Source organism: Rhincodon typus, chromosome 24, assembly GCF_021869965.1.
Source record: "Rhincodon typus isolate 14 chromosome 24, sRhiTyp1.1, whole genome shotgun sequence".
Lineage (NCBI taxonomy): Eukaryota > Metazoa > Chordata > Chondrichthyes > Orectolobiformes > Rhincodontidae > Rhincodon > Rhincodon typus.
This window is the reverse complement of record NC_063355.1, coordinates 31,797,090-31,824,685: the sequence shown is the minus strand read 5'-3', so window position 1 is coordinate 31,824,685 and position 27,596 is coordinate 31,797,090. Positions and strand designations below refer to the sequence as shown.

The 27,596-nt window shown below is 39.7% G+C and overlaps 1 protein-coding gene across 1 annotated transcript in view; it reads left to right on the top strand.

Annotated features, from left to right (window-relative positions):
- The window catches only part of LOC125485978, a 95,559-nt gene that overhangs the window by 54,999 nt on the left and 12,964 nt on the right, over positions 1-27,596 (top strand). The window contains exons 6-9 of the mRNA XM_048611640.1: positions 5,702-5,767; positions 9,374-9,439; positions 17,779-17,826; positions 21,724-21,777. Of these exons, the coding sequence (XP_048467597.1) occupies positions 5,702-5,767; positions 9,374-9,439; positions 17,779-17,826; positions 21,724-21,777 (234 nt within the window). The remainder of the gene's footprint in view (positions 1-5,701; positions 5,768-9,373; positions 9,440-17,778; positions 17,827-21,723; positions 21,778-27,596) is intronic.

The following is a 27,596-nucleotide window of genomic DNA, read 5'->3' as shown; positions in this document are numbered from 1 at the left end:
TCTCCAACAGGGAGGGAACATTCCTGTCTGGCGATCATTGTTTGGTGTCCGTTCATCTGTTGTCTTATAGTCTGCACGGTCTCTCCAACATACTCTGCCTCAGGGCATCCTTGCCTGCAGCATATGAGGTAGACGACATTGGCCGAGTCACATGAGTATCTGCCATGTACATGGTGGGTGGTGTTCTCACGTGTGATGTTAGTATCCATGTCAATGATCTGGCATGTCCTGCAGAGGTTGCCATGGCAGGGTTGTGTGATGTTGGCCCGAAGGCTGAGTAGTTTTCTATGAATGATGGTCTGTTTAAGTTTTGGCGGTTGTTTGAAAGCAAGAAGTGGAGGCGTAGTGATGATCTTAGCAAGATGTTCATTGTCGTCGATGACATGTTGAAGACTGCGAAGAACATAGCTTCATTTCTCCTCTCCAGGGAAGTACTGGCTAACGAAGGGTACTCTATCAGTCGTATCCTGTCTTCTGATGAGGTCAGTCTTCTGAGGAGGTCATTGCGGTTTTTCACTGTGGCCATTATTTGGAACTGGTGATAGATAGATTGAGCATCATATCCCATTTATGAGGGCATCTTTCAGCATCTTCAGGTGTCCATTGCATTCAACCTCATCTGAGCAAATCCTGTGTATGCACATGGCTTGTCCATAGAGGATGGTTTCTTTAACTTGAGAAAGCTAGAAAAGTGCAGCATCATGAGGTTATCCATGGGTTTTTGGTAGAGTGAGGTACTGAGGTGTCTGTCCTTGATGGAGATGCGTGTGTCCATGAATGAGACTGATACAGAAGAGTAGTCCGTGGTAAGTATGATGGTGGGATGAAACTTGTTGATATCATTGTGTAGTCATTTCTGTGATTCCTCACCTTGAGTCCAAGGGAAGAAAATGTCTTTGATGTGTCTGGTGTATAGTGCTCGAACTTGTGCATGAAAATGTTGGCACATTGGGGTGAAAATTTGGTCCCCATAGCTATTCTGTGTGACTGGATGAAGAGTTAGTTGTCAAAGGTGAAGACATTATGGTCGAGGATGAACGGATGAGTTGTAGGACGGCGTCTGGAAATTTGCAGTTGTTGGTGTTGAGTACTGAGGCTGTTGCAGTGATGCTGTCACTGTGCCGTCAGGCATAGAGATCCCATCTAGTGTAATAGCTTCCTTTCTCACCATAAGAGAAATAGTTGCGCCTTCACAAGGTTGGGACACCCTTCATCAAGACTACGTCAAATGGTCTCAATCTGTTGTCAATCTCACTTTTCATAGCCTGGGGTTTCTGGTTGTTTGTAACCTGATCAATACTTCAGTGGAATGAAGAACTGTTCAAGTAGCAATGAATTGGGCTGTGCTTTTACCCACTCATACCATTACTGTTCTTGAAGGTCAATGGCAGCCATCTCCAACTGGTCAACATCAGACCATTCAGGAGTGGCAGAGTGCAAAGGCCTTCACTTCTCACCAGCATTTCAACTAGTTGAGCCTCTCACCGAGAGCCTGGTGGAAGGCAAGGTTCCTTCAGGAATTGGCTTGGCCTGAGCAGAAGAAAGACAGTAAACAGAAAATCTGTGCCAGTTACTGGCACTAAATGCAACAACTCATAAGGATGCTTACCCTCAACTTAGAATATTTCTGCAGTCTCAATTTGGCCCAGTGTTGTAACCAGCTGTCCATCTCTGAACAAGACAGCATTCAGAATGGTTTCCAGGGAACTTTACAAATACACGAGAATGCCTTTGGGCTCAGTAATGTCTTTGCCATCTTCAAATGTGATGAATAAAGCTTTGGCGACCTTAATTTCCAGTTCATCTTTGGGTATAGACATGACATACTCATATTTGGCCTTACATTCAAGGACATCTTTGAAAGTCACAGCACTAATTTAGTCTCCTTATCGACACAAAACTTGGAAGTCAAACCAAAGGAGTGCCACTTCTCTGGACAAATATATGGTACTTTGGGCGCTTTGTTACCAAAGAAAACATTCCCCCAGGATGAAAAAATGCAGACAGTGTTGGATTGATCCCAGCCTAAAATGGAAGAGGGATCAGCAATGGTTCCTTTGTCTAGCTGATTACTATAGGAGGTTTATGAAAGGGTATGCGCAGTTGGCCACCCCATTCCATGGCTTGCTGTAAGTATCAGAGAATGCTGAAAGAGCCAATGGGAAAGAATGTACAAGGCATGATACTTCACGGTGCATTACAGCAAGTGAAGACTCCTTTTGCTCCCTCAAGCAGAAACTCGTTTCCCCACTGTCCTTGCTGCTTGGCTTTTCATTTCCCTTTCAAATAAACACTGACATCAGTTTCCTTGGCCTAGGAGTGGTGTTATCACAGGTTCAAAGGCAGGAAAGAATGGTTTTCAATTATGCTAGTCAGTGACTCAAACTGAATGAGACAAATACTTGGAATTGCTCCTGTCTGAAACTCAAAAACTACTAGCTTTGAGATTGGCTATTTCCCTGATGTTCAGTGACATTCTGATCAGTGCAGAGTTTGAAATGTTAAAAGTAACAACCCACTCAACCAGTTTCAAGTTATGCCTGGAGTGACAGAGACTCAATAGGTCTCTGAACTCACTCAGAACATGACATGTCATTCCAGAACTAGTACAGATCAGGCAAAAGTGTTGTAAATGCTGATACCTTTAATCAGAAGACTGTCCACAGGAGGCAATTCACCATTAGGGGATTGTTTTTGAAATAACTACCCATACCCCAAGTCAAATGCAACATTCTGACCCAGATTCCAGTGACACTCAGACTAAGATTCAGTGCAGTGTCACTGCTGGACATGTGAGTGATATTCAAACCAGGTCCATAGAAGTAAAGCCAACTAAGGTTTTATCTTTGTTATTTGTTTTTGTATTTGTAAGAGGACCTTAGTCAGCTTCAGCTGATTGACTTGGAGATCAGTACACCATTCCTGGAAAGCCCAATATCCAATAATCAGTTGCCAATTGATGAGGCAGTCCAAACAGGCACAGAAATTGTTGAGCTACTGGAAGAGGATCAGAAAGGAGAATTGAGTCCTCTATTGGCTGGTTCATGACAACTAGAGAATGATGAAGCAACACATCCTTCCCAACAGATATAACTCCTACGTTTTAGTTGCAATTCATGATCAAGGGGATACCAAGTGATGGAAAGATGATCGCACTGACCAGACGGCAGTGTTACTGGTCCAGGATGGCTGCTGATGTTAATGACTACTGCCAAAACTGAGAGAGATCCGCATTGACCAGCAAGGAAGCAACCTCAAGCCAGCATGCAAATCCTGGTTGCCAAGACACCTCTAGAAGTCCTTGGAATGAATGTTACAGTCCTTGACATCAATATTCACAGGAGCGAGTGTAATTACATATTCATGGACATCTTCACCAAGTTCACAAAGACCATTAACACCAATGGTGAAAATGCCTCAGTTATAGCCAGAGTTTTAGTACATGATTGATTTTTCTGTCTCAGTATCCCATGTTGGATTTCCAGTGATCAGGGTTGCAACTTCAGGAGCAATATTCTCTAGGAACTTTGCAATTTCTGAGCTAAGATCCACATTACTCCCTCTCATCCAGAGGGTAATAACAAGTGTGAATGAATCAACTGTGATCTCCATAAGCTTGTCTCCTGAGAGTAAACAAAAGTTGGCCCCACTACCTTCCAGAGATAATTTATGCTTATAATAGCATTCATTATCATCCACTCTTATCTTCTTTAGATCAGGCCCATTCCTTTGCATTGGCCATCCCCTTGGGTTCACTTCATCATTTAATAGAGATAGCCAACTCAATGAGTAAATAGCTGAGCATCATATAAAGCTAAGTCAGGTGTTCAAGATAACATCCAAGTGGACCAAGAGAGAACTGCTGAGAAGAAAAGCCGACAGGACTGACCTTACAGTTGGCACAAGGGTATGCATCTGAAATTGGCCTATCAACAGGTTAGAATAAGACACAAGATGATGGAAATCCTGAACCCTAGAGTCATCAAGAAGCTGGACTCAAGCAGCCATACCTATGCTCTTGAACAGGTAATTGGAGAGCAGACTCAGAAAACAGTTCACAAAGAAGAGTTGGTTGAGGCCAAAATTCTAATGGATGATGTTGAAGGCAAGCAGTTCACCTAGCAATATTGATGAACTTGAATTGTTGGTGATTAATGGCTTGAATGAAGTGCAGGCAGATGGTAATGCGCAGTCTTGGAGTGACCTATGTGTTATAAATCCAAGGCTTGCATCTAGTAATGGGAGGCTTACTTCAACCTGGAAGAGAGTGAAGGGATGGCCGGCTGGGATGCCGCAATTGAAGTAACAAATGCTACTGATCATACAACTCCTGGATACCTGACCAACCCAGATTCAAAGTAGGCAATCTGTCACAGATTCTGGAACCCATGAAAAATATCAGTACACATAGGGAGCTGAAATGGTTCTTTTGAGGGCAAATCCGGCTATCTCCACAACCTCTACAATTTTTCTAATCGGAGTTGCCAAAAACACTAATGTGGATCCAAGTATTCTAGCCATCATGATGCCATCAAACCTGCTAATTAAGCAACTGTTTTGGAAATGGTGACTGTTTACAATGTGTAGGGCTTCCAGCAACAGGTAGCAATGGTGAGCGATGACTGAGTGTGGGAGCTCAAGCAGTCGAGCAGAACCCTTTGGAAGAAAGGATGTACTCGAGAGGAAGAGGCTTCTCGGAAAGAGGAAGGGACAGACAAAGGATTTCATCAACTAGATGTGAACTATGATCTTATATGTAAATACTGTAAAAATTCCTGATTAACCTTAGTTTTTCCATCATGCTTGTAAAGACTTGATGCCAGTAGAATAGAGAATTCCTGCTTATGATCTTCAAGCAGCCCATCTGTTTAAATCTCATAATACTTAATTAAAAAGAGAAAACAGGATGTCATGGTCCTTGCTCCAGTTAAAAATTCCACCATGATAGTTCATCAAGCTATTCGTGCACATATTTAGGGTGCTACAAAGCATTGGAAGACTAACTTTGTAATGGTACAATTGATTTTCACGAAAAATTCATGTTGTTAATAAGACATTGGTCTAAAAGTTTCCAATTTTAATTTCCATTGATTCTGTTATTTATACAATGGGCAACTGATTGGCATTGTTAATTTAATGCCCGAGTGGCAAGAGGAAAACTTATCCCATTATTAATTCTAATTAATAGAAGTAATTATTATTGTTGTTATTGAATAAGTGAATATTGGAAGTGTGGAAAGCTACTGTATGCATTACCCAAGGCTAATTATGTTTCATCTGAAACATTTCAGATGAAAAAGATATTTCCAAATCAAGAGCTAAAAGATTAGATTCTGAAAAGTGTCATGAACAAGAAGGTAAATTAAAGTTAATGCACATGTTAGTGATTTTAATTATGTCTTTAATAAACATTTTCACTATTTTCTAGTCAACGTGATTAAATGCAAGCAGGCAGATCTCTGTCTCCTTTATATGCCACTGGGTGGACAGTACTGTCAATCCAACAGAGGAATGGCTGCTTAAAGCAGCTTTACTTTTCAATGCAATGTGTAAAATATGAAAATCCATCCCATTTTTCACCGTAATCATTACAAGTAATTATTATTGCTGTCATTGAAATGTATTGAAAAACTGAACAATACTGAAAGCTACTTCATGTCTTACTCAATTCTAATTAAACATTTTCTGAAACAAATTTCAGATAGAAAAGATTCTCCCAGATCTAGAGATAGAAGATCAGATCCTGAAAAGTGTCATGAACCAGAAGGTAACCAAAAGTATATGTACATGTTGTCATGATCGATGTTTCCTTTAATTTCTTGAGGTGCTGCACAGATTTACGATCTGTGTGCGTGACTCTCAGAGTTGCTGTGTGGCCACAAGTAACAACAGATTCTAACCCAAAATTACTTTGGGATATCTTGGACTTTTAAGTAGAGCAAGTTTTTTTTCCGAAAAAAGATATTCAAGACAAAAAATGACTGAGCCTATAAATTAAGTGACAGTCTAGAACATTGCTGAATAAATAATAATGAATCCTGAGAGAAAGCACAGGATATCATGCCTGAGGTGTGTCAAGGTGATCGTGGAGAGTAACATTCTAAAAGGAGAGATGCCATTCAAAAATAAAAGAACTGTGATCTCCTTTTGCTACCATATCATGAGGGACTAAATATTCTTCTCAGCAGAGAACTGTGGTGTATGTCCCAGACTGTGCTCAGGATATGAGTTCTGATCAAACTATAAGTTTGTGTTTTACTCTTCCAGGAATGTATAAGAAAATGGGTTATAAACCAACAGCAACTCCTAGTTTCACTCTATGAGAGTGCTGATATGCAGTGTACAAGCTTGGGATTTGTGCTAAACGGCACTGTGTAGGGACGCAACTGAGAACATCCAATGGACATCCATTTTTGGGCACATAAAACAAAATAAACTCTCTTTCTCTCTGATTCCTGCTGACAAGTAAAATCAGCAAAGTTACTCGAAGTAAATTGGATAACCCAACTAAATGCTGAAGCAAGAATCTCGAAACAACTACAACGCAGTCATAATTATTGCACAATCTATTCATTAGGAACAAACCAAAGATTGATTTGTGTTTTCTTTATAACTTTTAATTTTTAGACTCAGCTCTCATTTCTAATCTATGCATGCATGTTATATTTTATTATCTTTTTCTCCTGTTCTCGTAGCTAATAAAGCCACTCTTTCTTTAACTCAAAAATACCTGTTTAATTTGACTCCTTTTAAAGCATAAAGATGTTTGGGCTTGGAAAAGGTATCCCTTTTAATTAATTTTTTTTCTGACTAATTGAGGGAGGCATTCAACAAATAAGGGGAGCCAGTTTATCCAATCTCACCTGGGAGCATAAACATTTTGTGCTAACCCATCCAGAAATGGTAACAAATTGAGGAATCTCAGACAGGAACTGACTATAACAATGTTAGTGGCTTAAATCATTGGTATGAAATCCCTCTATTTGCCTGAATATATAAATTGTATGCATAGAGGCATAGCTCTGTACCCTTTAAATGTGCTACTTGACATTTTAGGGCAGTACTATTTGTCCTCCAAAAGAATGGGTGATCGAAACAGCTGTACTTTGTAATGCAATATGTGTAGGAAAAGGTAGCAGTAAGTAAGGGAATGAGGATAAGGTCTGTAGAATGCCTATAGTAGTGATTGTAATGAGGTCAGCCAGATGGACCTCATAGAATATGAGTTCCCTGATTAGGGTAATTAATGTGGTCCAATCAGGGAGACCTGGCTGACAGATAAGACCAGCAGTGAGAAACATCCTGTTGACTCAGAGAGCTGGATCAGTTTCAAGAACTCTCTACATGTCAATAAAGGGTGACTTGGTGACAGGATACCAGCCTCTGTGGAGTTATTTCAGTGACAACGAGAGCAACGTACACTCCTGAAGAAATTCACTCGCCACAGTAGACTTTGCTTTGGGGGTAAGCATTTCTGGTAATGTGCTTGGGAAGTTTGGCTCATTTGATCCTGCTGTTGAAGACAGGGCCCAGTATGTGGAAAGAACGCATTATTCTTTCCGGGCCAAGACATTGGAGTAGATGAAAAGCAATGAGTAATTCTCCTGACTGCTTGTGGACCCACAGCATTTTCAGTTATTAGGAGCTTAACTTTCCCGGAGACACGCAATACAAAAACCTTTCAAAAATTGATGGATTTAGTTAAGGAATATTACAACCCCAAGCCCCCTCTAAATTTGAGGTGCTATCGGTTTTACTCAGCAATTTGAGAACTAGCGGAATCTATATAAGGATTTTTGATGAGGTTAAGACAACTGGCAGAGACCGGTGACCCTTCCTCAGAATTGGGGTGACCGGTGACCTTTCCGGGGAAGGTTCACCAGTTCTGAGGAAGGATCACCAGACCCAAAACATTAACTCTGTTTTCTCCTTCACAGATGCTGCCAGACCTGCTGAGCTTTTCTAGCAACTTTGGTTTTGTTCCTGATTTATAGCATCCACAGTTCTTTTGTTTTTTGTTTTTGCAGAGACCTGTAACTTTGGTTTAACTCTTAATAAGATGCGGAGAGACCGTTTTGGTTTGTGGGATAAATGATGTAACGATGTGAAAGTGCCTACTCGCTGAAGCCCAACTGGACTTCAAACAGGCACTACAACAGGCTTTATCATTGGAAAATGCTGCAGGTGGAGTGCATAATTTGCAGGATATTCCAAATGGAAGTGGACATCTTTCCAGTGAGACTGAGTTTGGGAACACCACTTGAATTGCATATCCTCAATCAGGGCATATCATGAATAGAAGAACTCTATGTCAGCCCACAGCAAAACCCCAAAACAAGGCTGAGCCTTGGCCAAACAGTTAACATTTTCTTCAGGATCCAGGCCAGCAAGCCATTGTAGTTGCTGCAGTGTGCAGACACAAGAGAACAGAAGAATCCAAATTGAGTAAGAGAACTTGTAGGCCAGTATTCAGGAGAGTGCACACCCTGGAAAGTCACTTACATCTAGTTTGGAACAGTTAAATTACTTAGCAAAGTCATGAATGTGTGAAGCTGCCTCAATCAAGAAGAATATCTTTCCTTCTGCCAACTCAGTGCTTCCCAATCAGTTGAGCACCCAAATTAAAACCTGGAAACAGATAGCAGTTGGCCCTTTTATTCTATTAAGATAGGATGTGGTCTTTGCTCCACTGAAGATACTTTTAATCAACCAGTTCAGAGTTGTTATATAATACCGGAGTAGAGGTGCCAGTGTTGGATTGGGGTGGACAAAATCAGAAGTCATATGACGCTAGGTTATAGTCCAACATGTTTATTTGAAATTACAAGCTTTTGGAGCACTGCTCCTTTGTCAGGTGAACCTGTTGAAGGAGCAGCATTCTGCAAGCTTGGGATTTCAAATAAACCGATTGGACTATAACCTGGTGTTGTGTGACACTTCAGGAGAGGTGGGATTTGAACTTGGCCTCCTGGTGCCGAGATAGGAACATTATCACTGTGCCATTAGAGCACTTTTTGTGCCACCTCATGTGTAAACTGCATTCTGCTGTTTACACACCTATTTAGGATCAAAAGAAAGTATTTTCCGAGAGATGGAAAATTATTTTTGTAGCACTGGAAAAGACTTTCATGCTAAAATGGCATTTCTGATAAGGTAATTGTTCTAAAACATATTGTTTTTATTTCCATTGATTCTATCATTTGTTTAATGTGAAACCAATTGGCATTGTTAGTTTTATCCTTAGTGGCAGGTTGACAACTGTTACTGTTATTTGCAGTTTTAGAAATGTATTGAAAAACTGAATAATGTAAGTGGGAAAGCTACTTTGTGCCTTACTCAATACTAATTACACTTTTTCTGAAATGAACTTCAGATAGTAAAGATTCTTCCAGGTCTAGAGCTAGAAGATCAGATCCTGAAAGGAGTCATGAACCAGAAGGTAAATGAAAATGTGTGTACATGTTGTCATGACAATGGACCATAAGTCCAGATATTTTACCGATGTATTGGATTTTTAAGTAAAACATTAGTTTAAAAAAAGTGTCTTGCACATCAATAGATGGCTGAGAATATAAATTCAGTGGCTGCCTGAAACATCCCTATTGTAGATTATACAGAATCACAAGAGGAAGGATGGAATATCACACCTAAGAAAGTCAGAGACCTTTGCAATCTAATCGCAGAGAACTTCAGATAACAACATTTTAAAAGGAGGTTGTCATTCAAATAAACTGAACTGTGATTTTTCCCATAGCTGTAGAGATAATTAGGGAATAATTACTCCTCTCAGAAGAAACTTTTTTGTCCCACACTGCAGAAATGATAAGAGTTGAAAGAAAGGCAGTCCTTAGAAAGATATGGTTTAACCTTTCAGGAACACATGAGAAAATGAATTAAAACCTTAGTTTCTATTTGCTGGAGTGCCAGTGGGCGAGCTTGAGATTCCTGTTCCACTGCGCTAAGATATACTGTACAGGAAAATAGCCTAGAAGTTCCACAAGTCCCATGTCTGTGCCAGTAAAAATAAATAGTTTCTCTCTGTTGGAAATAAGTCAAGTTAGAAAAGTCATTGTAAAAGGAAGCTGAATAGTTCCTTACAGATAAATGCAGAATCAAGAATCTCCACACTACCAAAGTCAGAATCTGCTGCCAGAATTGCCCACCTTAATGGCCCCTGTGTTTCACAATCTATTCATCATGGACAAAGAGTGATCAGCATTTTTTTTTTCGCTTTTTGTATTTGGACTTAGGTCTCACTTCTGTATATGTATGTCATGGTTATTATCTTTACTTGCATTTTAGGAACAAATAAACTCAGCCATCTCTTAACTCAAGAAAGCCTGGTTAAATTGGCTCCTTTGAATACATAAAAACATTTGGGCTAAGAAAAGGTATCCACAAAGGAAGGGATCCTTTTTAAATTAGCTTTGCTGTGACCATCAGAGGGAGAGATTGAACAAATAAGGAGAGCCAGTTCATCAGTCTTTACCTGGAAGCATAAACATTTGTGGAGATCCCATCAGGTATAATGAGAAATTGGGATCCATGCCTGGGGACTGATCCAAACATTATTGTTTTAAATTATGTGTCATTATTAAGTCATTTCTCTGTTTCTAGTCAATGTAATAAAGTAGAAAGGTAAATTTCGCCAGTCTTATCAGTCGAGAGAGATGACTAGTGATAGTTTAACCTGAGGTTCATGTCACCTCAGGTGAGTGGATAGGTTGAGAAGGAGAATCCTTCATGGTAACCCTAGTAGGTGTGGCAAGTGAACCATGCTGTTAGTATTCCTCTGTATTACAAACCAGCCATCCAGTCAACAAAGCTAACCAACTCCCTAAATGTAATAATGTGCAAGGGGGAACACCATTTTTTCTTTTATACGTGCCACTGAAAAGACATGAGAGAGTGGTACGATCTATCCTGCAAAGGAGTGGCTGCTGACAAAGCATTACTTTGTAATGCAAGGTGCATGGGGAGAAATAACAGTGAAAATGGGAATGAGGATAAGCTCTATAGAACATCTGTGGATCTAAATCTTTGTTAATTTCTGTTCTGCTACTCACAATGACAAGCAACTGTTCTCTCAGTGGGCCCTGATGAGAATCTTATGCTGTTCTTCAGCCACCATATTGTGTGCCAACAGAGATAACAAGGTGTAGAGCTGGATGAACACAGCAGGCCAAGCAGCATCATAGGAGCCTTCTGAAGAAGGGTCTAGGCCCGAAACGTCAGCCTTCCTGCTCCTCTGATGCTGCTTGACCTGCTGTGTTCATCCAGCTCTACACCTTGTTATCTCAGATTCTCCAGCATCTGCAGTTCCTACTATCTCTTATATTGTGTGCCAATATATTTTGTGCAATGAGAAGGAGGAAATGTGTTTGTGCTAGGCATGGCAGATGATTTGAAGATCTTCATCTAGGATTAGTGGACTGTGAATATGTGACAAATTTTAATGATACAGGGACATGAGAAAAGTAATATGTAATGCAACTGGAGGAGTTACAGAATGTAACATTGACAGCAGGTGAAGATGGAGGGCAGTAAGGTAGTTGTAAGTAAAGGTAGACGAAGGGGAATGTGGAACTGTCAGTCAAGAAGAAAGTCTTTGCCTACCCGAAGGCAGCACTTCCCAATCAGTTGAACAGACAAATAGAACGATGGATGTAAATGGCCTTAATCTAATTAAGAGAGTTTATTGTGCTTGCTTCGCTTAAGTATTCACATGTAAACTGCTTTCAACCATTCACACGATTATTCAAGATCAAACCAAATATTTTTTCTAAGAATTGGAAACTTTGGAGTACAACATTTGGAATACATTTTCAATGCAAAACTGGTGCTGTGGATGGGATAATTTGCTAAAGAATAATTTCATTTTAATTCCCATTGATTCCATCCTATGTTTAATGGGCAAATATTAGGCATTGAAAATCCACCCATTATTCGCCCAAATCAAAATAAGTAATTGATGTTGCTGTTGTTGAGACGAATTTTAAAAAACCTGAACATCACTAAGAGTGGAGAAAGATATTTTTGCCTTTCTCAATGCTAATTGCACTTCTGAAACTTAGATAGAAAAGATAGTTCCAGGTCTAGAGCTAGAAGATCAGACCCTGAAATGTGCCGTGAACGAGAAGGTAATTAAAAATGTGTCTATGCTAATGGTTAAAAATTTGTCATCAATAGTCAATCTTTATATTCTAATCAACCTAATTATGTGTAAACAGGGACAAAACATAAGAACTAGAAGCACCCATGATTATTATTTTTTATCGGTCTTCACAGTGGAAGACACAAATAACATGCTAATAATTGATGACAAGGAGGCAATGGCAACTGAGGACCTAGAAAATGCCATTATCACCAAAGAGGTAGTGTTGGGCAAGCTACTGGCGCTAAAGGTGGACAAGTCTCCTGGCCCTGATGGAATGCATCCCAGAGTACTAAAAGTGATGGCGGGGAAATAGCAAACGTGTTCATAGTAATTTACCAAAATTCTCTGGACTCCAGGGTGATTCCAGCAGATTGGAAAACAGCAAATGTGATGTCACTGTTTAAAAAACAAGGTGGACAAAATATGGGTAACTATAGGCCCATTAGCTCAACTTCTGTAGTGGGGAAAATGCTTGAATCTATCATTAAGGAAGAAATAGCAAGACATCTGGAAAGAAATTGTCCCATTAGCAGATGCAGCATGGGTTTGTGAAGGGCAGACCGTAGAGTCATAGCATAGAAACAGACCCATTGGTCCAACCAATCCATACCGAACATAATCCCAAACTAAACTAGTCCCTCCTGCCCACTCCTGGCCCATATCCCTCCAAACCTTTCCTGTTCATGTACTTATCCAAATGTCTTTTAAATGTTGTAATTGTATCCATGTCCACCCTTTCTCAGGAAGTTCATTCCACATGTGTAAAAAATTTGCCCCTCATGTCTTTTTTAAATCTCTCTCCTCTCTCCTTAAAAATGTGCCCCAAGTCTTGAAATCCCCCATTCCAGGGAAAAGCCAACTACCATTAACTCCATCTATACCCCTCATTATTTTATTAACTTAAATAAGGTTGCTTCTCAACCTCCTACACTCTGGTGAAAAATATCCCAGCCTGTCCAGTCTTACTTTATAACTCAAACATTCCATACCCAGCAACATCTTGGTAACTCTCTTCTGAATCCTCTCCAGCTTAATAATATCCTTCTTATAACTGGGCAATCAGAACAGGAAATGGTATTCCAGAAGAGGCTTCACCAATATCCTGTACAACCTCAACATGACTTCCCAACTCTATACTCTAAGGACTGAGCAATGATGGCAAGCGTGCCAAACGCCTTTTTAACCACCCTGTCTACATGTGTCACAAACTTCAAAGAATTACATACCTGAACCCCTAGGTCTCTCTTCTACAACTCTACCCAAGGCCCTACCATTAATTGTATAAGCCCTACCCTTGTTTGTTGTACCAAAATGTAGTACCTTGCATTTATTACGAGTGTGGTAGACAACGTTGAAGCAGTGGATGTGGTGTATTTGGATTTCCCGAAGGCATTCAACAAGGTAATGCACAAAAGGCTGCTGCATAATATAAAGATGCATTGTGTTACGGGTGATGTGTTAGCATGGACAGAGAATTGGTTAACTAACAGAAAGCAAAGAATAGGGATAAGTGGATTTTTTTTCTGGTTGAAGATCTGTGGCTAGTGGTGTACCTCAGGGATCAGTGTTGGGACTGCAATTGTTTACAATTTACTTAGATGATTTGGAGTTGGACCAAGTATAGTGTGTCAAAGTTCGCAGATGACACTAATATGAGTGGTAGAGCAAAGTGTGAAGGAGGCACTGAAAATCTCCTGAGGGATATAGATAGATTAAATGTGTGGGCAAAGGACTGGCAGACAGAGGACAATGTTGGTAAATGTGAGGTCATCCATTTTGGTAAGAATAACACAAAGTGGGATATTATTTAAATGGTGAAAAATTACAGCATGCTGCTGTGCAGAGGAACCCAGGTGTCCTTGCTTATGAATCACAAAGTTGGTTTGCAAGTGCAGCAGGTAATGAAGAATGAAAATGAAAGATTGCCCTTCGTGTTAGAAGGATGGATTTTAAAAATAAGGAGCTTATGCTGCAGCTGTAGAGGGTGCTGCTGAGGCCATGCCTGGAGTTCTGTGTACAGTTTTGGTTTCCTTACTTGAGAAAGGAAGTACTGGCACTGGCAGAGAGGTTCACTAGGTTGATTCTGGAGTTGAGAGGGTTGGCTTATGAAGAAAGATTGAGCAGATTGTGATTATACTCATTGGAATTTAGAAAAATAAGGTGTATCTTATAGAAACATATATAATTATGAAAGGAATAGATTAGATAAAAGTAGGAAGGTTGTTTCTACTGGTGGGGTGACACCAGAAATATGGGGGGCATAGCCTCACAATAAGGGGGAACAGATTTAGGACTGAGCTGAGGAGGAACTTCTCCAAAAGATTTGTGAATCTGTGGAATTCCCTGCGCAATGAAGTAGTTGAGGCTACCTCATTGAATGTTTTTAAGGCAAAGATAGATTTTGGAACAGTAAAGGAATTAAATGTTATAGTGGGCAAGCAGGTAAGTAGAGCTGACTCCATGAAAAAGATCAGCCATGACTTTATTGAATGGTGAAGCAGGCTCGAGAGGCCAGATAGCCTACCCTGCTCCTATTTTTTTTTATGTTCCTAAGTTATTTCTTACAAGCACACAATATTTCCTAGTTTATACTGCTCCCCACTGTGGAACCATTGTTGGAGAGATATAGATTACTCCCACTAGGGACCTCTTTCCATTGCAATTTCTTATTTACCCAAATCGATTCTAAATTTTGATATCCATTTCTTTCATTTCTAACAAAGCTATGCACCATCTTTTCCTTCCTGCCTATTCCTGCAAAAACTCTGAGTACCCTTGGATATCCAACTTCAAAATCTGGTGTCCCTGCAACCACATCTCAGTAATTCCCACCAAATCACATCCATTCATCTCTACTTGCAGTGTTAAAAAATAAATTTCATTCCAAATGCTTTGTGCATTAAGATACAGTACTTGTACATTATTCTATTGTCAAATTTCCTCACATTTCTATGATTCCTTGGTGCAATATGATGTTCACACATACTGTCCCTTACTTTTCATTTACATTATTATCTGACAAAATTTCATGGTTGAAAATAATACAGCTATAGTCTACAGATCTAGACTTACATGGGACAGGCAGAGCAACCTCTAAGGGGAAAGGGATGTTGCAAGTCTACTACAGAGGCAAAAATAAACCACTTCTTTCAAAGAGTAAAGGTCCTCCAGACAAGATATAAGACTGACAGAAACATTTACAATCTACAACTTTTGTGAAAAAGATTTATGGATCTTCCAGTATAATAAGGGTGAAAAGCAAAACTAGAATCAACAACCATCCTCAACCAATGTCCTGCACATTTTCCAAGTCAAATGAACACATCATAAATTCAAATACTCTGAACATTTAACAAAGTCAGAGATGTGGAGGGAGAAAAAATGGTGGTAATATAAATGTATTACATTTTTGTGAATGATGTATGATGGGTTATTTAAGGGGAAAATGTTGGGGGGTGTTGTAATGGGTAATGGGCAGGAAAGAGTTAATCTATTGGCTATAATCTGTAAATTTCCACTTTGTCTGAAAGGTAACAAAGCTGCTGGATAGAGATTGGGCAGTTCAGGCAGACAGCAGTTTGGAGTTAGTTAGACTTCGGTGCAGTCTCCTAAAGGAGGCACACACGTCTCACCTACATCTTGTTAGTAATAGTTAACATACTGAAGAATTAATGTAACCTGTGTATAGCTACTTTTATTTAATAAGCCTCAACTTCCTATTAAGAACAAGTGCCTCTTCTGCTAAGACTTATTCTTGTTCACCTTCCATTCCAAACTACTGGATAGCCCCTTAGACTAACAAGGGAAGGAGAATTGGTGTCAACACTCTGTCCCAACACAAACCACCCGTGGTTGGTATCCAGACATCACATTCTCCCCATGCCTGCCCAGTGGATTTCCTCTGGGTGCTTCGGTTTCCTCCCACAGTCCAAAGATGTGCAGGTTGCATGGATTGGCCATGCTAAATTGCCTGTAATGTCCAGGATGTGCAGGCTAGGTAGATTAGTCATGGGGAAATGCTGGGTTACAGAGTGGGTCTAGTCGGGATGCTCTTCAGATGGTCAGTGTGGACTCGGTGCGCCAAATGGCCTGTCTCTATGCTGTAGGGCTTCTATGATTCTAGGGAAATCCTTTGGGGCCTTCTTTACCTACAAGGTACTCTATAGGCTTTTCAATTGCTTCTGATGTAAGTTTGAGTGTGATCTCTAGTTTTGTGCATATCATCTGTGCAAATGGACTTGACTTCTGTGTTGCATGTAAAAGTAACGTATGAAGTTGTGGACGGAGGTGTCTCCCAACAATGTCAGTCTGCATATGTCCGTGTTTGGTTATGTGTACACACCATGTCCACTTCCACTAAGCACGGAATCCCTGCTTCAGCAATCATTCAACAATCCTTTTCAAAGCAGTTCTTTACCCATTTCAGTCCAAAATCAAAAACATAGAAAAATAAAAAGATACTACCTCTGCACCTATTATAGTCACCAGTTCCCAAAGGCTCCTTCACAGCAACCTATTAATTAGGTGTTTCTCGTTGGATTATAATAAATCTGAACTGGTCCAATCTGTATTTGCTTCTTCAGCTTACTGCCCCAGAGATTCATCTTGTACACACTCTAGGAATCATCCTCAATTAGTGTTGATTGGGTTTACACAGTCTGTGCGTAAATTGAAGTTGTCCATTATTATAATATTACCCATGTTGCGTGCACCTCTAATTTCCTGAGTTATAGTGTGCCCAGCATTGTACATCTCGTAAAAGTCTCACCTACCCAAGAACCAGACCCAATCCCTCAAAACTCTGCTGCCCTCCGTCTTGCCAGTTCTCCAACCACATGTTCTGTTGTTTGATCCTCCTACACTTGTATTCACTAACTCAAGGCACTACAAATACTCCTTAGAATGTGTTTTTGAAGTCTTCCATTTTAATATCTTCCCTAGCTGTCTAAAATATGCTTTCAGAATTTTATCCCTCTTCCTAATTATGTTGTTCATATCAATATGGTCCATCTCCTCTGGCTGTTCAGTCTTCCCCAGAAGAATGTCTTAGTCAGAACAGAGGCGGGAAGACAGTAGAATCCCTACCTTCCCAATTATATGCTTCCCATTGCCATCAAATTTATCTTGGGAGGGATGTTATGTGCCAATTTGTACTACAAGAACAGAAGGAATTGTGCTGGCCTAGAAGATGATTTGAAGAATCTAGGATGAGTCTAGTGTGAAAGTTGTATGACAAGTTGCAGAGGTATGGGACATGAGGGAAGTAATAACACATTGATAGGCAATAGCAACCAGTACAGACTGATTGATTGAAATTTGGGAGTAGTATGTAGAGATGTGTGAAGATTATTAGGAAAGTATAGCTTAAAAGTACAGAGCTCAGCCAATCAAGAAACAGTTCTGCATCATTCTGCCCTACTTAAACGCACCCCAATCTTATTATAACCATTGGTAGTTAGAATCGTTTAATGTAATTGTCCACACTAATCAATGCAAGTAATTTTTATTTTTGCTCACAATATTGTTGAGAAACTGAACAAAAATGCACATAGGAAATATTACCATTATGTTACCATACCTGAACTTGAAGCTATTTTTATTACTTTTGAAATACATTTCAGAAGACAATTCTTGTACTGAAACACCAGATCCTTGTCAGAAGCTCAAAGGTATGTAAAAATCTATGCATATATTAGTGCTTTGAACGTATGCCATGAATAGGCATTCTCTCCCTTTTCTGGTCAATGTGATCATATTCAATGAATCATTACTTTATCCTTTGAATGCAACTGGATGGACATTGAAGAGCATTATTGTCTCCAAACACAGTTCACATTTACTTAGTATATTATTCTGCTCAAGAAAATAATTTCAGTAGCAGCATTTGAAAGAAAATTTGGTTTTAATTTTTAAATTAGTTGTTATATTTTGAGACAACCTGAGAACTTTCTGTCTAAAGCTATTTTGATCCAATTGTTTGGAATCATTCTCAATTTCACTGTAGTTCTGATCTCATAATTGTCATTTATCCAGTCTCTTTGTGGTCATTGAATGTATTCTCCACTAATTACAGCCTGTCAACCTGAAAACGACTGCTTTCTAGCCAGTAATCAGTTCTCAAACCAAACCTCAATCCCATGTTCTCAACTTTAATTTACTAATCTCAAACATGGGATCTCACCTAAAAGTTTCTGAATATCTAAATATATCATATCCATTGTTTCCCTTTACCTATTCTGCTCAAAAAATATCAAATTTTTGATAAACACGATTGCCCTTTTATTTCCCCATTAACTCTCCCCAGTCCTACCATTATGTTCTGAATGAGAACAAAAAAATGCCAGAAGTCACAGCAGGTCAGGCAGCATCTGTGGAGCGAGAGCATGCTAACGTTTCAAGTCTAGATGATTCAAAGTGTTAACTGGTTCTCTCTTCATGGATGCTGCCTGACCCACTGTGATTTCCAGCGCATTTTGTACTCTGTTAAGATTCCAGCATCTGCAATAATTTGCTGCTATATTATGATCTAAATGCCCTGTTATCTCAACCTTTTTTAATAGATTCTAACATTACCTTATGTCAGTTGTTATGCTTGTCAACTGCACATATCAAAATTATTTTGTTTAACTCTTTCAAACTCAATATAAATTTGTCCAGTCTGCTTCTATAAGTTCCAAAACCTCTGCTTGTATGCTTCTGAAACCAACTAATAAGCGCTTAGAATAGCCTTTTTCACCTCATGATAATCCCTAGAATGTTCCTCCAACAGGGATGTGTAAATCTCTTGTGCTTTACAGGTAATTTACTTTGCATGGGCAAGTGCTAATATGCTTTGGGCACTTCATTTGTGCCATCTTCTGAAACGACAAGAAAAATGCTTCCACAGCCTTTTTTTCAAATTTTGGAAAGCCCACACCACCTTAACCATCTCCTGACTTAACAATGTATTGGGACTAGAAATTTCCAAGTCTTATCAAGCCTTTAGTTTAACTTGTCTAAACTGTGTCATTTTTAATTTTAAGTTCCCATTCCCATTGTCCCTTTCTTTTTCTCTTACCTCCCTTACTTTTACTTTTTCTGCCCTTCGGAATTAACTTCCTTTGGAATTCCATCTCAAATGTTCTCATTTCCATTTGCCTGAACTGCAACTCAAGTTTCATTGATGCATCTGATCTACTACCTCTACCACCTGACCTCTCTCTTCATCCACTAAATTTAGCTGTGTCATTATTAAATCTATAATGTCTGCCTTCTTAGTTTGCTCTGGCAACTTTATGTCCAGTGTGCTCGCTAATTCTGCTAAATTAACTTTAGCTGTTCCTTGTAACTATATCAGGGTAACTTCTAACACTTTCAAAAATTCCTTAACAATTTCCAGTGTCACCTTAAGTCTGAGTACAAACATAATGTCTGATTACCCATTTAAGCACCAAAATTCAGTTCCAGACATGCATTGTCTGCATTTCAAGATCCAAGACTCAAGTCCTCAATTACGTTAGGACATGGAGACAGGCAGACAAACCACATCAGCCTTTCTACCTCAATATTCGCAACACAATAAAATTAAAACCCTCAAGAACCCTCAAAGTTGACCTCAATGGATCCTAACCAGACTTCTTAATAACCAATCCCACAGTTTGCAAACAATCAATTCTTGACACCAATTTGTATGTTAAACAAAAGACTTAGCAATTTATTAACAACACAATAACTCTAGTAAAGCAAAATTAAACAAAGTAATGTAACCAGTTTTTGCTTAAAAACTAAAAACTTTTACTTTCAGCGCCATTCATACAAAAGATAAACAGACAAACAAGCACAGTTGGAGGATAAATAAAGTAACAAAAACTGGCCAGACTACTTAAATATTTCCATTGTGCATTGGTCCACAAGCATAGATGATGGTTCCTTGTTTGACTTTCAAACGATCTTGATCAGGGTCACACCTACTGTTCACTTATATAAACACAATAATACTTAAAACTTAGTCTCCTATTCTAAGAACTTCCACGAGCTGTCCCTGGGAGGTTAGGCAAGGAGCTTTCAAGTCTTCAGGCTGTGGCATGAACAGTCAGCTGCCTTTTCACAGAAAACACAATCTAAAATCCAAATCAAACCTTGACCATTCCCCAGCAGACTGATTGGTTCCTCCATGAGGTCCCAGTTACCATTCAATATCTGCCATCTGCTTGAGCATGAGGTCTTTTCTAGTCTTGCTGGAACCAATTTTCAGGCACTGACCTCATTATTAACCAGCTTTTCTATCTGTTTAATGCTCTTCCTCGGTGATGAAGTGCCTGCAGAACCTTTTGGTCAGTAACCAACATGCAATTAACTTCCAAACCTGGCCTCACAAATAAGCAAAAGTTTTATTTGGTCTGTTTCCTTTTAACACAACCATTACCCACAATCTAGTCATCTCTAACTCTCAATGCACAGCTACAAGCCAAAATTGATAAAATAATAAAAATAATGAAAAAAATCAGTCAAGTCTGTAACACATTTATGTAAATGTCATCTTGTTGAAGTACTCTGCACTCTGGGAAGGAGCAGAATTTAAGTTTGTGAATACTATTTTAGTGTAAGGTCAACCAGAAACCCTTGAAAAATGTTTTGTGCTGGATGCTGAGCCTTGATCCCTACAGGTTCCAACTCACCTCAAACTAATCACCAGTAATTATAATTGTATACCAACGGGTTTAACATACAAAGTTGTACAAGGTATGTGTTACAGACTTTTATTGTGGAGAAAAAGTGGCTTGTGTGCCTCTGTAATGGGGCCATGTAATCTGCTCAATTGTTATAATTGCCTTTTGTGCCTTGCCATTGAAATTGGCAGGGAATATATTTACATTGAAGTCATGATCGGTTAAAGTCAAATTCCTCAAGATTGTGGGCGTATTGAGAAAATCAGCCAATTCCAAAAGGAGAATGACAAATCCTATCAAATAATACCTGTTAGAAATCAAACTTTCACATTAGGCTTGTCCAGATTAGCCAACCTGGAAAAAGGTAATATTGGATGAGCTGCTTGTTAAACACTTGCTATTGAACACTAAGACAAAAAGCTCCTCTTGGACAGATTCCAGACTTAAAAGGAAAAGGCAGAATAATTCGGAACAGTTCGCAAAAAACTCTGATACTATACGTGCACCATTCACTTTATCTGCTGATGACTGCCAAGATACTGATTTCTTTTAAATGTGAAACCTATCCAAGTATTGGCCTAGAAGCTGTCAGTGGAGAAAATGATTGAGCAATGTACAGTATCAGAGTTTCATTGGGAAATGCTGAGTCTTTCTAACTTTGTTTTCAGCTTATAACGTATCCTGAAATACTCAGAATATTATCACACAAGATTGGTATTCTAATTCACCATTTGCTTTTACTGTTGTCAGCTGAAAATTCATAATGGCTACAACTCCAAGGCCACCTTGCATATCACAAATTTTGTTGGGATTCCTGTGCAATTTGACTTACTGAGATTTTACTCTAGGTTTAGATATATTGACTAATCAGAAGGTTTGTTCCTGTTTAATAACATATGCTGTTGTCATCCTTAAAAGCAATCTCCTCTTTCACCAATACTATTCAAGAGGAATTCATGTCTATTCAGAAAGGTAAATATTCATGAAATATTTTGCAATTTTGTAAATTCCATTACACTCCATGACTTTTTTATTAGTTTTCAGCATACTTTGTAAACTTTTAATTTTTTTTTGTTCATTCATGCTGGGTTTTGCAGGCTGGGCAGCATTTATTGCCCAACCCCAGTTGCTCTTGAGAAGATGGTGAGTTTCCTTTTTGAACTGCTGCAGTCCATTTGGTGTAAGCATACACACACCACTGTTAGGAACAGAATTCCAAAACTTTGATTCTAACACTGAAGGAACGCCAATATATTTTCCATCAGAACGATGAGTAGCTTGGAGGGGAACTTGCTTCCATGGAGAGGTGGTACTCTGATGTATTTGCTGGCCTCATCTATCTAGGTGGGAGTGGTCATGGGTTCAGAAGGTGTTGTCTAAGGATCATTGGTGAATTTCTGCAGTACATCTTGTACGCTATTGGTGGAGGGAGTGAATGTTTGTGGATATGGTGCCAATCAAGAGGGATGCTTTGGCCCAGATAGTGTCAAGTGTCTTGACTGTGTTTTTGAAGCTGCATTCATCCAGGCAAGTGGGGAGTATAGATTCCGACCTGAAATATTGACTGCTGAGATGCTGTCTGATCTGCTGTGCTTTTCTAGCTTCACTTATTTTGACTCTAGCTTCCAGCATTTGCAGTCCTTTCTGTCTCCAAGTATGCCATCACATGCCTGATTTGTGCCTTGTAGATAGTGGATTGGCTTTCAGCATAGAAGGGGAGGAATTTAAAGCAATCATCATCACTAGGGAAAACGTACTGAGCAAACTATTAGCTTTGAAGGCCGACAAGTCTACATTCTAGGGTCTTCTAAGAAGTGACAGCAGATAAAGGTAGATCCAGTAACATGACATTTGAACAGTCAAAATGCTATTCATCAGAGTCAACATAATTTTTTGAAGGGTAAATCATGTTTGACTAATTTGCTCGAGTTTTTCAAAGATATAAAAATCAAGGAGGATAATCCGGATCCTACAGTTGTGGTTTATCTGGACTTCCTGAAGTCATTTGATAAGGTTCCACGCAAATGGTTATTACACAAGATAAGATCAGTTCGGGCAGGGGGGAAATATATTAGCTTGGATAGAGGATTGGCAAACCAATAGAAAGCAGAGAGTTGAGATAAATGGGTCCTTTGCTGGTTGGCAAGATATAACTGGTGCGGTGCTACAGTGTTCAGTCCTCAGGACTCAACTATTCACAATCAATTAACGACTTGGATGCAGGGGTAGAAGTTACCCAGATTTGCAGAATGACACTAAAATAGGTGGGAAAGTAAGTTGCAATGAAGAAATAAATTTACAAATGTTTATGGATAAGTTATAGGCCAAGATATGACAAATGAAGTTTAATGTGGATAAGTGTGAGGTTATCCATTTCAGCCAGGAAATAGAAAGGCAACTTTTTAGCAATTGGAGATAAACTTCAGAGTGCTTTAGTACAGATGGATCTGGGTGTCTTTGTGCATGAACCGCAGAAAACTAGTATACATATCGTATAATAAAGAAGGCAAATGGAGTTTTGGCATTTATTACTAAATGAACAGAGTTTAAAAGTAGGGAAGTGTTGCTGCAACAGTACATGGCATTACTGAGACCACACCTGGAATATTGCATACAGTTTTAGTCCCCGTAATTGAAGAGGGATGTAGTTGCATTGGAAACATTTCAGAGGAGGTTTGCATGGAGGAGTACTAGCTCATCAACTAAGCCGGGAGCAGGGGTGTGCGGTAAATAGTAGCAGCAGGAGGTTTCCTTGCACATGTTTGACCTGATGTCATGAGACTTGATAAGGTCTGGAGTCAATTTTGAGAACTCCCAGGGCAACTCCTCCTGACTGTATACTACTGTGCTACCACCTCTGATAGGTTTGTCTTGCTGATTTTAAAGGTGAGGAGTTTTTCTTATGAAGAGATATTAAGCAGTTTATGCCTTTACTCTCTGGAGTTAAGAAGAATGAGATGGGATCTACTTGAGGTATATAAAATAGTAAAGAGAATTGACAAAGTAGATGTAGAGAGGAGGTTTCCTCATGTGGGGCATTCTGGAACATGAGGTCACAGTTTTAGGACAAAGGGATAGCAGATTTAAAACAGATGAGGAGAACTTACTTCCCTCAAAAGAGCCTTGAATTTGTGGAATTCACAACCCAGAGTGTGGTGGATGTCAGGACATTGAGTACATTTAAGGAAGAGACAGACAGATTTTTAATTAGCAATGGGTTGAAAAGTTATGGAGAGGAGGTAGGACAGTGGAGTTAAGACCAAGATGAGGTCAACCATAATTATATTAAATGGAGGAACAGGCCCGAGACTGAATTGTCTACTCCTGCTCCTAGTTCTTATGATCTTTGAGGAGTTAGGAGATAGGTTACTCACTGCATACTTCCTAGCTTCTGAAGTTATCTTGTAGACGGGATATTTATATGGCTAGTCCAGCTCACTCTCTGTTCCATGGTAACTCGCAGGGTATTAGTGGTGTGGGACTCCATGATGGTAGCAACTTTGAATGTCCAGGGATATGACACTTGTGTGTGGAGTGTTACTTGCCACTTTTCAGAACTGGCCTGGATACTGTCCAGGAGTTGCTGCATTTGGTTTGGACTGCTTCAACTCTCTTGACTTCACCACTGACTACAGACTGCTGGTCTAGCAACAAGGTCATATAGTAGAGGTGCTGCCAAGCCACTCTTGGTGATGGATATTTAAGTCATCTATCCAGATTACATTTTATGCCCTTGTTACCCTCCGTGTTTCTTCCAAAAGGTGTTGAACAAGGAGGAGTACTAGCTCATCAACCAAGCCGGGAGCAGGGGTGTGCAGTAAATAGTAACAGCAGGAGGTTTCCTTGCACATGTTTGACCTGACGTCATGAAACTTGATAAGGTCTGGAGTCAATTTTGAGAACTCCCAGAGCAACTCCTCCTGACTGTATACTACTGTACTGCCACATCTAATAGGTTTGTCTTGCTGATGGAGCAAACAAATTCAGGCATGGTCATGGTGGTGCTGGGACATTGTCTGTAATGTACAACTCCATGAGTATGACTATAGTCAAGCAGTTGCTTGACTAGTCTGTGAGACAGTTCTCCCAACTTTGGCTATAGCCTCCAGATATGAGTAAGGAGAACTTTGCAGGGTCAAAGGGGTTTTAATTGCCTTTATCATTTCCTATGCCTAGGTCAATGCCAGGTGGACTGTAGAGTTTCATTCCTTTCTTTTAGAAAAGGATTCAACTGAATGGCTGCTAGGCCATTTCAGAGGGCAGTTAAGAGTCAACCACTTCATTATTGGCTTCAATTAACACATAGGACACTCCAGGCAAGGACAGCAGATTGCCTTTCCTAAAGGGCATTAGGGTAGACATTGATTTTGTGGTGACCACTAGATCTTTAATTTATTTTTGTTTTATTCATTTCCACTATCTGTAATGGTGGGATTCAGAATCAATTGCCCAGAGCACGATGTGGTCTCTGAATTAATACTTCAGCAACAACCCCTCCGTATAACTACACCATCCTCTCCCTGAATTAAATTTGTACATAACTTGTTGTTGCTATCATCTCTAAGTATGGAACTGCAGCTGCATATCATCTTTGTCTTCTTCAACCTCAATTTGCTATGTGAAATTTGTTGCTCGTCCATCTTCTTCCAACACTACGTTTCCATATTTCTTCTCTGCCAACATATCTCTTGAATTGTTTAGATTCCCAATCCCGCACCTTGAAAATTTCCCAAGATTCTATTACAAAGTAAAATGCTGCAGATATTTAAAATTTGAAATAAAACTGGAAATGTAGGTCAGGCAACACTTATGGGAAGGAAAACAAAGTTAGCATTTCAAATTGATGATCTTTCATCAGAACCCTCATGCAGATTTTTTTTTTGACTAAGGGAGGAATCTTCCCTTTGAGCTTAAAGCAGTGAGCATGTTGAATTGATTGTCACTGAGCTTATGAGAGTAAGTCCTCATCCAGTGACATAGGTGTGACACAATGGCTTGGACCCATCCTTAGTCTTCTTCTGTACTGGACCTCAATCATTGTAGATAGCTGCACTAAAGTATGTAGCTATGGTTCTGCACCAGAACCCTCTACTTCCTTGATGAATCTTGTCCTGCTACTAACCCCTCTAGATGCAGTTGTAACCAGTAGTGACTGCTATACACGTTGGCTTTGTTGAAAATGATCTCTCTGCTGCCTTCTGTGCCTATTTCTTTTGATTAACAGCACAAATAGAAGAACAGCTGGATTGACCTCAGCCATTCTTTACTAAGTTGAAGCAAACCTATGAGAAAAGTAACATAAACTTACATATTATTAAATGTATGCCTGAGCCCTGCATTCTTCACAGTGAAGTTGAATGGCATGCCCTCATAGAGGGTGATATGTAGCATGCACAAAGATCTAAATGTAATGCACTGAATGCTCTGAAGAATTTAGAGCTAAGTATACTTACCTCATGTAAGGTAATCCAACAAAGTACCTATTTTCTATTGGCATTAGACAACTGCCAAGAATCCATCCCAGCAACCCCAATGAACCTCAGTAGTTATGCCTTGGCAGGGTTCCTGTTGTGTGTGAGGATATGGCAGCCATAATGCGTGACCTTAGTCTTGGGACTATGTGGCTTTGCTAACTGGTAAGATAAAGGTGTAATTGAGAATGCCTTGTTCCATGATGTTTTGTTGATCTAGCAATCACAAGGTGGTAATCATTGAGTACTTTGTACTCCTAATGATTACTTCAGAAGTGCATTTCAGAATTGGATGCTTTGTTGAATGTTGACTCCTAAATTAAGTATAAATTGAAAGCAGATGAACAGCATTGTTTAATCAATGCAGTTATGATTACCACGGTGGCCCTGCAGAAAGCCTCACATTACTGAGTTGAGTGGAGTTCCATCTACTTGGCAAAAACAGTGACTTATGCTTCTTCCTTTGGATGCTCAGTTTTCCACATTGAGACCTATTGCTCAGTTGATTTTAGTTGAGGTTCCAACTTTTTATTTGAGTGATTGACACACAACTTACTTCAATTCTAAATGTCTCCCATTGTGATATCAAGGCCAAAGTGACCATGACATGTTTTGTGCCCCCAACCATGCCCCCCACCCCCATTGAGACCACATAGTCCCCTCTCGAACACAACTAGGTCATACCATACTATTGCAGTTTTCCCTGATCATTGTGATCATTCTCTCAGCAGCCAAATACAATAACGAGAACAATCTTAATGATGCTATAAACTGACTTGTGAAAAACCCCCAGATTATATGTGACCCCCTTCTTGGTCCAACCTCTAGACTGACTTGGCAGGGCAGATTCACCTGATCAGAGCCCACCCTCAAGACTAAATTTGCAGTAGTTTGCAATCAGACTGCTTTTCCTTGACTGCAAGGGTTCATTTAATCCATTTTTCTTGATTGCAGTAGCACAGATCCCTGTACTCACTTTGGACCCGGTGAAGCAGTGTCAGTCCATATGCAGCAAACCTGGACAATATCACATTTGGGATAATAAGTGTTAAAGACTGTCACCCTCTCCTGACCTCTGGAGTTCAGCTCTTTTGTCCATACATGACCAAAGGTTTGTATTGATGTCATGTAATGAGCTACATTTTGGAGGTGAAGAGACAGCAACTGCATTCAAGATCAAAGTGGCATTTGACTGAGAATGGCATCAAGGAAGACGGCACGGTGGCTCAGTAGTTAGCACTACGACCTCACAGCACCAGGGACCTGGGTTCAATTCCACCGCCTGGCGACTGTCTGTGTAGAGTTTGCACATTTTCCCAG